At 40.2% G+C, this 14,298-nt stretch overlaps 1 protein-coding gene and 1 long non-coding RNA gene across 2 annotated transcripts; both read left to right on the top strand.

Moving 5' to 3' along the window:
• Positions 1 to 2,856: 2,856 nt before the first annotated feature.
• On the top strand, positions 2,857 to 4,948 carry LOC307078162. Its single transcript, XR_013811975.1, has 4 exons — positions 2,857 to 3,036; positions 3,726 to 3,806; positions 3,918 to 4,127; positions 4,390 to 4,948. It is a non-coding gene; the product is annotated as an uncharacterized lncRNA (long non-coding RNA).
• Positions 4,949 to 6,322: 1,374 nt separating this feature from the next.
• Positions 6,323 to 13,969, top strand: soat1 (sterol O-acyltransferase 1). The gene is made up of 16 exons (XM_079739809.1): positions 6,323 to 6,456; positions 6,953 to 7,101; positions 8,052 to 8,110; positions 8,755 to 8,903; positions 8,997 to 9,056; positions 9,171 to 9,278; positions 9,578 to 9,863; positions 10,005 to 10,083; positions 10,176 to 10,260; positions 10,368 to 10,413; positions 10,575 to 10,704; positions 10,842 to 10,939; positions 11,033 to 11,131; positions 11,351 to 11,486; positions 11,722 to 11,867; positions 12,265 to 13,969. The coding sequence occupies exons 2-16, from the start codon at positions 6,954 to 6,956 to the stop codon at positions 12,346 to 12,348; spliced, it is 1,713 nt and encodes a 570-aa protein (XP_079595935.1). The 5' UTR covers positions 6,323 to 6,456; position 6,953; the 3' UTR covers positions 12,349 to 13,969.
• Positions 13,970 to 14,298: the final 329 nt, after the last annotated feature.

Here is a 14,298-nt window from a genome sequence, read left to right as displayed (position 1 = left end):
GAATCATTTTTTGGTTTCAACATTCTTGTATCCATCCTTTTACACCAAAGGGTAGAACCGGGTTCATTGGAGCTCCTGGATCACCTGGGTTGACTGGCAAAATGGTGGGCTATTGTTTAATTGTTGCAGATTAAAATACAGGGTGCCAGTAAGGCTTTAGATTGTGTTGGTCAGCCATAGCATATCACATATGAAATCCTTATTTTGGTTTAATTTAACAGGGCTCACCTGGGCAAGCTGGCATCATAGGGAACAGTGGTTCACCAGGGTTTAAGGTATGACACTAACCAATAATGCAGTATTCCCATGATACTTGACATTTCTCTTGTATAATCTGTTTGACTAATGTCATAGTATTAAGACATATTTCTTAATGATTTCTCTACTATTGGGCCCTGAAGGGTTATTCTGGAGCAAAGGGGGGCCGCGGGCTTCCTGGACCAATGGGCCCACAGGTACATCAACAATATACTTTACTATTTTGTATACATTGTATACATTGAACCAATTTCTTTGACTGCATGAAGATATTTTCCATGCAAAACATTTCTTGAAATTGTATTCAGGGTATTCCTGGACTCAGGGGACAAAAGGGGGAGATCAGAAACACCGGCAAAAAGGTCCAAAGTAATTTGATAATTAGACAATTTTGAATGCAGAATCAATGACAACTGCGATCATGGAGTTGACCAAATATAATTACATCTTTTTGGGTATTATTATTTTTTAAATCTCTGATTTAAACTTTTTTTTACCTATAGGGTCTCCCAGGTGATGGAGGTTTAAAAGGACCAATCGGACCACAGGGGCCAAAAGTAGGTTCAAATGAATATACTAAACTAAAGCTGGGGCAAAATAACCAATCATATTGTACCAACATTGACATGCATGGTCTTTTTGTCTTGTCTCTATGATAATTATTGCTAGGGGGACCACGGATTACAGGGACATAAGGGTCGAAGAGGTCTGAAAGGAATGGAGGTTTGCTTCATTTATATCTTACAAGCTGAAAGGCCGCATGTCAAAAGCTATCCTATCCATTAGATATCATTGAGTAGGATTGCATGGTTGCCTTTTTATGTTGCTATATTTAACGTTTTCCAGGGATATACCGGCCTGCATGGTCCACCTGGGAAAGAAGGATTCCAAGGAACACCTGTATGTGACTTTGACCTTCATCCCTAGGAAAAATGTAACATTAAATATCTGCTTATGACCATAATAATCCGATCAATTCCCTTTCTATTGGTATTAAAGGGTCTCCTTGGAAAGAAGGTGAGTATCTGCATGCACACACTCATGCATGCAAAAATGCACCCCCCTCCCCACACACACACACACACACACACACACACACACACACACACACACACACACACACACACACACACACACACACACACACACACACAGTACAAGGTCTACTTTCAAAGCTCCCCCTATAAGCACTCTCGGATGACTAATCTAATCCGATGGTTGGAACATCCACAAATGGCATCCAACTAGGCATCCATCCCAATGATATTTTCTGTGACCTCAATGAACTCATTCTCAATTGCTTCATGGGATCATACAAGAGACAGACGATACTGGAGCCTTGATCGATGATTTCTCACACCAGCAAGCTCTTTGTATATGATATCTCAATCTGACACACAGGTTACCACATTTTATCGTAATGGATAGTTAAATCCTTTTCCATAATACAGCGTTCACATGGTTGACCTAGCCCAGGGGTCAGAGGTCAGACAGCTCGGGAGCCAGTGGAGCATATGTCTGCCCAACAAGGGTGAAAACTGATTGTGTTATCAATATGAAGTGTGATTTTACACAAAATATTGTATTCATGTCTTTCAGGGATACAAAGCCAAATTTTCAACAACAAAGTCACAAAAGTCACAACGTTAGGGTTATTTCCAGGTCAAGTCCAACATCTGTTTACATACCAATACAATTCATCCACTCAGATTAGATAATACTGACACTGACTCCCAACAGCTACAAGAATGTCATCTTTGTGAAATCTTTTTCAACATTATGATAGTTGGATCCTCCACATTCCCTGTGTCACTGTTTTTGGGTCATCACAGGGAGTGAACGGTGTAAAAGGAAACAGAGGACTGAAAGGTGTGAGGGGCCAACGTGGACTACCGGTAAAACATGACTTTAACACATCTACCAAACACAATACAACAATGTGTATATAATGTGTATGCAATTACTCAAGACTATATGCAGGGTTTCTTTTGAGACATAAAGCTTTAACCGTGTTAATGGCTTTTTCTTCACAGGGTAAACCAGGAGTACCCGGCAAGCAAAGGCCCAGGAAGAGACCTCAACCACCGCCAAGACAAAGCACAAGGCCTGAGTTAAGACCCAGAACAAGAGATACCTTAACACCTGTGTTGACCCGGAATCCGAAACCAAAGATAAAACCCAAACTCACACCACGAAGAAGAGGAATACAAAAAGTTGGTGCAACTTTAAGTTAATATATATTTTTGTTTTCGGGTTTATTAGTTTGTTGTCTGACTGGCTGACTGACTGTCTGGCTTGCTGGCTAAGCTGTTCTCCCGTGTATTGAATAAATGATTCATTGGATTCCTTTTCTCAGCAGTCTAGGTCATTATCCAGGAGATCTCCTGAGGATTACGAGGAATTCTTCAGCTGGCCTCAAGGGACAAAGAGCAACCCTGGCACCACCTGTTATGAGCTAGGGCTAATCTACCCTGATCTCAATGATGGTATGTCCCTAAACAAGTTTTTAGTTTCCTGATTACGGAAATGTCCACATCTGTCTATGATAAGAAAAAGAGTGGGCACCATTGACAGTAAGTAAAAAGCGTCAACAGTGTCTTGTTCAGTATTCTGAAAGGCCATTGTTCCATTCCACATGCTATTATTTACCATAAACATTGATATGCTTTAGGTTACTTCTACATGGATCCTAACCAGGGCTGTCCTTTTGACGCTGTGCTGGTGTTCTGTAACTTCACAGCAGGGGGATCAACCTGTATTAACCCTCAACCGCCACAGGTAACAAAAAATAAACGGCTTTGGCTTCGAAAAGGACTGACGCATCATTGTCCTGTTTATGAGCACATTGATTTGAATTTACTCTGTGATCAACATGATGCAAAACATTTGACAAATAATTTACCCAAAGCACCAAAAGTTTTTAATATCTACAATTCATGGGTTATTATTTTTTATGGATAACATGGATTACCATTATTTAGGGTTTACATGGATTATTATTATTTAAAGTTTACATGGATGGTTTTGATTTAGAGTTTACATGGATTATTATATTGATGGTTTACATTGATAATTTAGATTGAGGGTTTACATGGATTATTAGCATTCATGTTCCTTGTTTTGCACTGTTGTGGAAACGTGAAGGTTAAGTGTTTCTTTGCCAATTTGGCAGCTGCTGTGCAAATGACAACAAACTTAAAATTTGAATTTGGAATACCAAGCCTCCAATAAATAGATATGTATGACGTTTTCTGTTCTAGACTTTGCAACAGAAGCAGGATGTGAAAGTAGCTCTGTGTTGCTTCACTGTGCTTTGGAAAAATGTCATGATAACTGAATGTATCAAATGGATGGATTCTAATGACAAAAGCAAGACGACGACTCAGCATTTTCAAACAATAACAAACCTGGACGTCGATGTGATGACCTTTAATACAGAGCAGCACAAAACCTCTGTTCTTCTTTAGATTACAGGGAGCTGGGAACCAGACATTTTAAAAAGGACAACAACCATGCACTGGATGACTGATCAGCAAAGTTTCAAAACGGTGAGACTGTAAAATGAGTAAACACTTATGAATTGAGTATCATGCAACAGCATTATGGGAAGTGCTAATGTTCAAGCAATTCCACTGAACAAAAACGATCATTCCTTGTAGGTTGAGTATGCAGGCCTGGGTGTAGTCCAGCTGAGGTTTCTACAGTTACACAGTCTCACGTCCTTCCAGAGTGTGACCATCCGTTGCCCCACCAATTGCTCCAGTAAAGCGTACATACCTGATTCAGCCAATATCCTTGTCCACTTGCTGGGAGACTCTGGGACCGAAATTGGTTCGAACCTCATTACAATATCCAGGGATGACTGTGAGGTGAGACTCAATAACATTCTGGTCCATCTAGCCATCATAAAGCGTCAGGAATCTTTTAGTTTCTGCAAAGTTGATCATTTTCAGGCATATGGAAACTTTAAATAAAGGGGGCTTCTCGTGTTGACTTACTTGTCTTGTAACTTCTTTTTTTTTTAAATAGATACAAACATAATAATATAATAAAGAATTTACCAATGGGGTTTTTCTTCCCTTCCATAGTAGAAACATCGTCTGTGTGTCTCTTTCCCCTTATTGGCTCTAGGTCAAGTTGCTGTTGAGGGTTATGGGAAGTGCAGACCACCACAGAGGTGATATGAAGCTACTTCCTGTCCAAAGTGTTGGTGTGGACGTCCAAGGGCTTTCCTCCCAGCTTCCTGAGATAACCGCTGTCCTGGGACCCCTCTGCTTCCTATAGTGTTTGTGTGTGTGTGTGTGTGTGTGTGTGTGTGTGTGTGTGTGTGTGTGTGTGTGTGTGTGTGTGTGTGTATGTATTATGTAAATAACTATTGTTTGTTTTTTTTGTTGCATTAACATGAATAGTATTATTTCAATTCATCCTGTATTACATCTTTGTAGAATTGTTTCAGTGTGTAAATCTTAATTGAGTGTGATAATTTAATGGATTGTTCATTGTTTCATTGTTACAAAGATTGACCGTACCCTATAACTTAAATTATATGTACTGTATGTTGGGTAACACTGCTTTTTGGGATGAAACATTTGTAGTGTTATTTACTTTGCACTTGCCATAATATAACAAAGGTTTTTGTTATTTTTCAATATCTCTTGATTGTTTTTTACAGACATAAACCATTGGCCATGAGGTTGACACTGTGTACTCATTACTGTCTACTTTTATCCAAGCTAGATCGCAGTCAGTCACGCTGCCCCTCAGAGGTCAGAGGTCGGCCATTCTCCCGGCCACGTCTGCCCATTATTCTCACTCACACACGTATACCAAATGAGAAGGAAACAAATAACCATGACAAACAATTAGGATAAGCTTAGGAAAAGGTAGAATTTTTTTATTAAATAGTAAAACAACAATAACAATGTTATAGTAATAATAAATATTACTATAAATAAGTTATAAATTGTTTTCTACATTTATGTAGAAAACACAGAGAACTGCAGCAGACTGGGACTTGCACATTTAGGGAGGAGTGTACTAGTTCTTTACATGTCACCATCTGACATGGTAATCCTGAACAAGGAAAAACTGCAAACAAGGGAAAAACACTTTTTACTAAAAGGTCATTAATAGTCAGCAGTCAGTTTGTTAGACCGAAGTTTGGCCTGCAGCTTCTACAGAGGAGTGGATCTTTGTCCTCCTGGGGCGATGAAGTCATTGAGGCCTCCGACAAGGTAGGTGGTAGACGGCCCTTCAGAAGGGCATCCTTGAATACCCTCAAAAGGCTTTGTAAAACTCAGTGTAGCAATCAGGTCCAGGCGATTTACTAATTGAAGAGCTGTGTGGGCCAGCTGTGTGAGATGTGCTTTGTGTTCATCGCACTCCTTCAAAAAGGTTATGGGTGCTCCCAAATCTCCCGGAACTAGTTTGTTAACTTTGTTTATATATATATTTATAAACAAAGTTCTTGAGGCAGAATATTATGGTAAGACATTTGCAACTGTTTACAAACTATTATATTTGACAGTTGATAATTAATGAGAGCAGTAATATGTGGCCGTACCACCAGTAGTGCACTCAATATTACTAATGACTTCTGCTGCACATGGAGAGGTTTGCTACATTGTTTTTATATGGCCTGTGTTTCTGTCTCGACAACCTACTTCTTTGGACAACATGCAAATGAAAAATAATTACATTTGTTTGTGTGTGTGTGTGTGTGTGTGTGTGTGTGTGTGTGTGTGTGTGTGTGTGTGTGTGTAAATTCATGTAAATAGCTATGGTTACTAGTTAATTTATTTGTAGGATTCAGGAGGATTATAAGATACAGTCTTTACATATTGCATTTCTTAATTGTTAATGTTTTATTGTTGTAAGGTCAAACACTGTACCTGCTACTGCGTTTTTTACATAGAGAACAACAATATTTAGTGTTTAGCCATGACATGTTCAATCCTCATACCATTTCGGTGTCCTATTTGAATTGCTCACACACAAGGCCGCGCAAAGGAGGAACGCTGACGTAGAAAAGGAGGAGAGACTTTTGACCAATTAGAACCAAGTACTCGTTTAACATCGCCTCAATATTTACTTGGATGTTCGGCGGTCTGGCTGTCCGTGGGTGACAAAAACAGGTGGGGAAATTCCAACAGGCATTTATTCCTTCGGATATCGCCGTCGTCGGAGCAGCGGAGATAGGTTTGTGAGGCAACAACACTCGTAACTACCCGAGTCCCGGTGCATGTTTGCTAGCTAACGACAGTCACATCAACAAGTGATCTGATTTGACCCATAGATTTGATCTGCTCTGACAAACGCTATAACAGTGAATGACGTGACCCAGTTTTACCTACAACCGATTAGATAAGAATACGATGATTTTGTTTTGTTGAGTCTCTCATCCGAGCGGGGGGTGAATGGCTAGCTGTGTCCTTGAATTGGGATCACCTGTCTCGAAGTCAGCGGTCTGTTTATCTTCCTTACGTCGGTCATGTGCGCACGTTTGCATCGCTTGTCACCTGCGCTTTATTTGTCTGTTTGGGGAGAATTTGACAACCAAATCCGTGGCATTCCTGAAGTTTATAAGTGGCTTGTTGATTCCGTGCACATCTTGTAAAAATGCATGCAAGAAACAAAAGAAGCAGTGTGCAACATTTGAACACAACCGCACACTTTTTGCTATCGTGTTTTACAGGATGGAAAGTGGAGATTGTAATGGTTTTCGGCCACGTATGCGAATCATCCCCGAAATGCCTGCGTTTCCTGACCTGAAAAGCCCTATTGTGATGGAAGGCAGTCAGGCTGAGGAACGGCAGGGCTTTGGAGACCACATAAACAGCAACGGTGAGAATAAGTGACTGGATATTCCTCGTTTGCCGAGGTGGCTAGATGGGATTCAATCCCAATTCAATTATGCTATTTTTTGTTAAAGGAGGCACTGCGAATGTTGAATATAGGCCACTCAATGAAGGTATCTTTTTGAAAATGTAAAACAAATGTAATAAAGATAGGTGATTGGACATTGGTGTAGGCCTAATTGTGAGTGTAATACACATCCACTGCTAGGAATAGGGAAGTAAGGATGCTTCCTAACAAGGTGTATCACCCTACATTGTTGAACTGCTTTGTTACTGGCCATGTGTCTGTGTCTCATCCTGATTCACCAATTGCATCACATGCCTGTGTAGAACTGGCAGCTCAACAGTGTGTTGCTCAAATAGAAACTCCCAGCCAAAAACACTCCTTAGGACACATTAACGGCAAAGTTCATTACAAATTGTATTGTAGCTACTGTTTGTGGTCCTCTTACTGAAATATCACTGAAACACATGCTGCTGCTGTATATGAGTAATATAACTTGTCATTATCTTTCATAGCAGAGGCGTAACCATCCACAGTCGAAAACCCCATTAAAAAAAAAAATAGGAATTACAAAATAATAAGTTGACTAGTATATAAACTGGTCATTTCCTGATTTTTTTTTTTATACTACAAGGAAGAGTAAAGAGCATAGTTCTGGGTCCTGAAATGTACCTGTTCTCATGACATCTGTTTGTGTTACAGGCAGCTATTGTATGTTTACTCATTGTTTATTTACCTTCACCCATCAGTAAGCCTTAGTAATCTTAATCAGGAAACTGGCTCTGTTGAGTTTGGTGTGTGTCAATGACCAAAAGGCTTCATTTGAATGGAGGCAAAGTCCACTCAAAGGACTTTTTATTGGCATTGCTGCAAAAGCTATGTATTCGTTCTACAAAATGATGTAATGCATTTTCTATTTTTTATAATTGCAGGAAAAATGGAATTAGAATATGTGATCAGCAAGAAACTGCAACTGAAGATGAAAGCAGAGGTTTGTTATATGGAAAATGCCTTAATATCTAAGTTATTATTCCTCTTTATTACCATTATTTTCGTTCTATCTTATAAAAATGACACTATAGATGAAACTGTTTATTGAACTTTCTACGAAAGGTTGAGAAAGATTACACCCTTGTATGACATGGTTGTATCACAGTGCTCTTATTAACATGTTTTCATCATGGGTTATGCAGCATTCACCCCAACTTGACTTGTTTGTCTTGTCGGTCATTAGGCCAATTGGATGGGGCACAAATGATGAGTCACTTAAAACAAGGCTTTAGTTATCAGCAGAAGACAAATGCATGAAAGCGAATTAATTGTGTCTGGTCTTGGTTGATCATGAGACCACGGAATGGAAATTCATTTTGCATTCTCCCCCCAATGCCGACTACCTTGCCAGGAAAAAGGGAAAATGATGATCTATATTTGGTTTTATGAATGAAATGAATTTGCTAAGCTAATGAAATCATGCATCTTATTTTCACACAATAGTATTTGCATCATGTTTGCATGTTATCGCCACGTGGAACCAGAAGAACACTATATACATGCAGCTTCTCCTTTCCATTCAGTGCTTGACATCACCACTCTCTGATTCGGTGACTTGCTTCTGTATCTCTGCCTATTGCTCAGCACCTGAGATGTGACCTGATCCGTCAGTTTGACAGCCATGTCAGTGAGCTTGTGGACAGTCTGATCGAGGAGTCCGTCTCTCTGGAGCCAACCCCCTTACCGGCAAACTTCTCTCCCTCGATGTCAGACAAAGAGAGGAGCAAACTCAGGTACTGTCTTCGCCCTCAACTGCCAGAAGTTCTGCTCTTTAATTCATCAGATGTGATGCCCCTCAATTTACTTGTCTTGGCTTTGTTTCCTAGGAGTATCCGGCCGCCCCACGGTGAGGGCAAGCAATTTGTGAACCGCAGATCCCTGCTGGAGTAAGTAGAGTTTGTCTCGGGTCCGAGAGATGTAGCCCCTTGATCTCAGTGACCATCACTGCTGTTCATCCTCCTGTCCGAGAGATTAACCACTTTGAGGGCTGCTTCCAACAGTGAGCTGTTTGAGGTGAACCACATCCGGACCATCTACCACATGTTCATCGCCCTCCTCATCCTCTTCATCCTGAGCACCCTGGTTGTGGATTTTATCGACGAAGGCAGGTAGCGTACACGCCTACTTATTGTACCATGGTTCGGGATGATTATAAATCTGTTAATGGGACCTCGGTTAAGTGGTCAGTATTTGTGGTATTCAATGATTCATCATACAGTTTGATAGATTCACTGTGTCATCTCTAATTAAAATAGGTTTTGTTTCCTTTAAGCAGTTTTTCCTGCATTCCTATTCCCAGAACTGTGATCAAGTTGACCGAAATGTGTTACACTCACCTTATAATTAAATGGCCTGACAAATATTAAAAAAAAGGTTTCCTTCTTCTCCTATTTGTCCTCAACTCCAGACTGGTGCTTGACTTTGACCTCCTGGTCTACGTCTTTGGGCAGTTTCCCCTGGTGGTGTGCACGTGGACCTACATGTGCGTGTCTGCGTCACTGGTTCCCTTTATGCTGTTCCAGACATGGGCCCAGAGTCAGTGTGGCTCCAGTAGCCATCCCAGGCTGTGGAGCCTGCTGTATGGCTCAGGCTTTCTCCTCTACCAAGCCGTGGGCCTGGGGTTCCTGCCTACCTACGTGGCCGTCAGCAACAGCCTGCCGCCTGCGTCCTCCTTCATCGTTATCCTGGAGCAGGTGACGGACCGGACTGGCGGTGGCTCTTACCGACCATGATTTAGAGCTAATGTTTGATCTGCGCTCCCTTGACTCTCCATGGCCTCATGCTTCTGAACCGCCGTCTTGTGTCCTGTGCATGTGTTTGTGTGTTGGTTCCAGGTGCGTCTCATGATGAAAACCCACTCCTTTGTGCGGGAGAACGTTCCACGAGTGCTCTCAGCTGCTAAGGAGAAGAACGGTATGTTGTCCGCTTCTTTGAAGATATTTCTATGACTTGTAATTTACACTCTTTGCAGACTGACTGACAAGTACTCTTTGTGTCATGTACAGACTCAGTTCCATTGATGCCACATATCAACCAGTATCTCTATTTCCTCTTTGCACCTACTCTTATTTACAGAGATCACTACCCCAGGTAAAACAGATTTTCTTCATTTTCACTGGGGTGGTTGATTCCATTGTCTTCCTTCCTAATAAATGCCAAGAAGATGTGCAACATCTTATATTTGTTCTTGTATCCAGGAATCCATTGATCAGGTGGGGTTACGTGGCCACAAAGTTACTGCAGGTACCAACATCTGATGCGTTTTGTTTGCAGTTTGCTTTTGCTTTTTTTTGTTTTAAAGATCCAGTATTACTTTAGTGTAACACTGTCATTCTAAGAGTGAATTCTACAAATAAATAGGTGTCTGAAAATGAAACAGGCCGCCTCTTAAATGTGTCTCCCAGGTGCTGGGATGTCTGTTCTACGCCTACTACGTCTTTGTACGGCTGTGCATCCCACAGTTTCGAAGTATCAGTCTGCAGCTCTTTGACCTGAGGTCTCTGGTCTTGGGAGTCTTCAACTCCATCCTGCCAGGTGGGATGCCCCTACGTGGCCAAGACCAATTCCGCATTGACCGTCCTGATTCCAAATTGGAAGGAAGGTTGTTGGTGTTGTTATATCACCTTTATATCTTTATGCAAGCGCTGACCTTCTTATGGCTCCTCATCTAGGTGCGTTGGTTCTCTTCTTGGCCTTCTTTGCCTTACTTCACTGTTGGCTCAATGCGTTTGCCGAGATGCTTCGCTTTGCTGATAGGATGTTTTACAAGGTACGTTGAAATGGTATCACTGTGTATTCTCTCAAACCTGAACGTGGTGATTTGTGAAGGTATTTTGAATGGATCTTGGTTTTAATGTTACAGGATTGGTGGAATTCAACATCTTTTGCCAATTACTATCGTACTTGGAATGTGGTTGTCCATGATTGGCTGTACTACTATGTGTACCGGGACTTCCTAGTGGTGAGTAAACGAAGTCTAGATGAAGAAGACGTTTGCTGGTGCTTGGATACCACATACAAAGTGATAGTTTTTGACATTATCATGCAGTTGTAACACCTGTCTTTATTTAAAACATATTTGATATATTCTGCTTATTACTCAGAGACCTGCTAACAATGTAACATTGAGCTGCACGTTTTTATTCTTGTTTGCTTCCTCTTTCGTTCCCTGTCATTCCAGATGTCTGGGATGCGGTTCCGTGCAGCTGCCATGTTTTTTGTGTTCACCGTGTCTGCGGTGGTTCATGAGTACATTCTAGCCATTTGCTTTGGCTTCTTCTACCCCGTCCTCTTCTGCCTGTTCATGTGCTTCGGAAGTAAGTGGTAGAAGTTGGAAGAAAGAGGTGCAACTCTCTCCCGGTTTTTAGCAGAAAGTGAAAAGTTTCACTCCTGAAATTGGTTCTAGAATGTAGTTACTATGAAGCGTTAACCTTTTACCTGTAGTTTATTCTGTTTGTTTTTCACCACTGGTTTCTATTGTTGTTGTGTTGTTGGGTATGTTGTTTTGCTTTCTCCTGCCCCGTGACTCTGACCCTGCTCCCTCGGTCACAGTGATGTTCAACTTCATCCTCCACGACCGGAGGAGAGGTCCTATCTGGAACATCATCATGTGGACGTCCCTCTTCCTGGGTCAGGGGGTCATCATCTGTCTGTACTGCCAGGAGTGGTACGCCCAGCGCTACTGTCCCATCACAGAGGTACATTTGAAATTTGATCTTTTTATAAATTGAATTATACTTTACAATATCGCATCAAGCCCTTCATTGTGTGCAAATTGTCTGAACAAAGAACCCGGAGGGTCATCTTGCAATGTTTCGTCCGTGACATGATTAGGCTTTAGATGATCAAAGAGATAGTCAAAGTAAATTGATGATTTAGCAAATTTATTATCAATCTTTTCAGTAATGGGACCAGATTTGTAATTGATTACTCTGCACATTTACGTAGTGTTAACCCAAATAATAAAAATATATGTAACATGCATTAGCAAACATTTTCTTCCTCCATGTCTCGGTATTCTCTCTTCCATCTAGGTCTTACATAGGTTATCTATATTTCCACATGAGCTGCTGAGGTTATTCTGTTTACTTCCAGCCATCTTTTCTGGAGTTGCTGAAGCCTCGCTCCTGGAGCTGCCACCGCCAAAAAGACAGCATGGTAGAGTCTCAGGGGATGTGACCAGCGATATGTGCATTGATCCAAACAATGACCAATCAATCCCCTTTGAACAGCGGGAGGAAAGGTAGAAGAGACCAACCTTTAGGTTACGGCCATGCCTCTTTAAGGGTTTAGTTGTTTTGTGTGGCCTTTTGTTTAGTTGTATTGCTTCAGTGTAATGTTCTAGGAACATGACCATTTAATTATATTGATAAGCCCTTGAGGAAAATCAATTTACCGTCTGCAAAAATCGATTCCTCTGTTTTACTTTGAATTCACTAAACTGCCTTCTTTGTCATTTTTTTGGTCGCCCGAGACAGCCTGGTTAAAATAATTGTATGTTAAACAAAATGTTTGTTTTAAATGCACATACCTATTTTACATATTTATTTTCCATATGTATGTTTCCCCTTTTTCTCTTAGTGTGTGCAAGCAATGTTTGTGCAAAATGTGTGATAATCATGTTATGGCAGCTGAATGCAAACCTGAATACTCTTCTCTGGCAAATTGTTATTAGTAATTAGTCAGTAGTAATTATACAGATCAAACCAAATTATCAACCGTTCTGAGTAATATCTGAAGCATAGATCTTCCTTGACAACCATCTAAACTCACTTTTTTGATAAACGTAAAACGTTTTGAAGGGTTTGCTTAAAAAGCGATGGAAGAGGGGTTTACTGGCAAGTGAGATTTTCTGGAAGATAACTTGGTACATCACCATACTTCTCCAGTCATTTTTGGACAATTTGACTAATTCAAGTCATATCCTCTGTCACATTATGCTCTGAGTTATTCCCTATGATGGAAATCCCTTTAAAAAAGCAATCAGTGAGCGACAACCGAATGTAATAACCACGTATGTCTAATCTCTCTCGGAACAAAGTTTGATGTCAAAGAAAATGTATATTTAACTTGAGAATCGTTCTATATAGGTAACAGGCATCTGTATAGGTAATACTGGTGCATTTGTATTGTTGGAAACTGCCATTACGTATTAAAGATACCATGTTACTTATTAGTGAGAACTGATGCAAGTAATACGATTTACAATGGGTCCTTTGGTAGTAAAATAGGTTTTTGTAAAAATGATACAATATTTATATACTGTCAAACAAATGCTATGGGGCACTCTTATTCTGCATAAATGTAGGTCTGACTATAAATAATTGAATGTATTAATTTTCTTTTTTAAATATTATATAAATATTGGGATTTATACATTGCATAATTAACGGTGCCAAGTCGAGATGAGGTCTGTGAAACGAGGTATTCTGTGAAATGAACAGCACAATTAAAAGCGAAAACCAGCTAAATAATACAGTGAACGTTGTAACCACGAGGTGGCATCATTTCGCGTTCTCTCAGCGCAGCTTCTTTTGGTCCGCTGTACATCATTGGCTCATCCATGATCTTGGTTAATCCTGGGCCATTCTCAATTTGCGCTATGTAATCTACCGAAGTCAAACTATTTAATTTAAACAATATAATTGTCATTGCTGAAACGACACATTGTGGTTATCGGGACTTTTTTTCTGGACTTCCTCTGGAAAAAAAGGGCTAGCTGATGAAGTGATTGCACAGGTTGTTTTCTCTAGTTCTGCAAAGGCTCTGTTGGAGAATAAACTTGATTGTATAAACTTGATGTTTCTGGCTTCATTCTACCCTTTATTTTAGGTTAATTATGTATTATTATTAACAAAGTAACTAATATGCATTTGTATTCATTAAGGAAAATGTATTATATATTTTGTAGTGTATAATTGCCAATACATGCATATTAATATGGAATAAAGAATATATTTTTGCACTTTTTCACATTTTACCTGAAACTAAGAGCAGATTTCTTTATTATAAAATTATGGACAGTGACATCCTGAAACGTTATTAAAAAGCATACATTAGCATGGAACCTATGGATATAATTTAGCCCCTGTTGCCTGTCCACCTAGTGGCTTGGAGGTCTGTAAACAA

This window comes from Pollachius pollachius, assembly GCF_949987615.1.
Source record: "Pollachius pollachius genome assembly, chromosome: 7".
Classification (NCBI taxonomy): domain Eukaryota; kingdom Metazoa; phylum Chordata; class Actinopteri; order Gadiformes; family Gadidae; genus Pollachius; species Pollachius pollachius.
The sequence above is the reverse complement of the archived record's forward strand: the minus strand, read 5'-3'. Positions and strand labels throughout refer to the sequence as shown.

Excerpts from the sequence above, each read along its gene's own strand:
- soat1 (XM_079739809.1), top strand. The coding sequence starts at position 6,954 with ATGGAAAGTGGAGATTGTAATGGTTTTCGGCCACGTATGCGAATCATC. Across the intron at positions 7,102-8,051 it reads AGACCACATAAACAGCAACG|GAAAAATGGAATTAGAATAT; the intron begins GTGAGAATAAGT and ends TTATAATTGCAG. Across the intron at positions 10,084-10,175 it reads AGCTGCTAAGGAGAAGAACG|ACTCAGTTCCATTGATGCCA; the intron begins GTATGTTGTCCG and ends TGTCATGTACAG.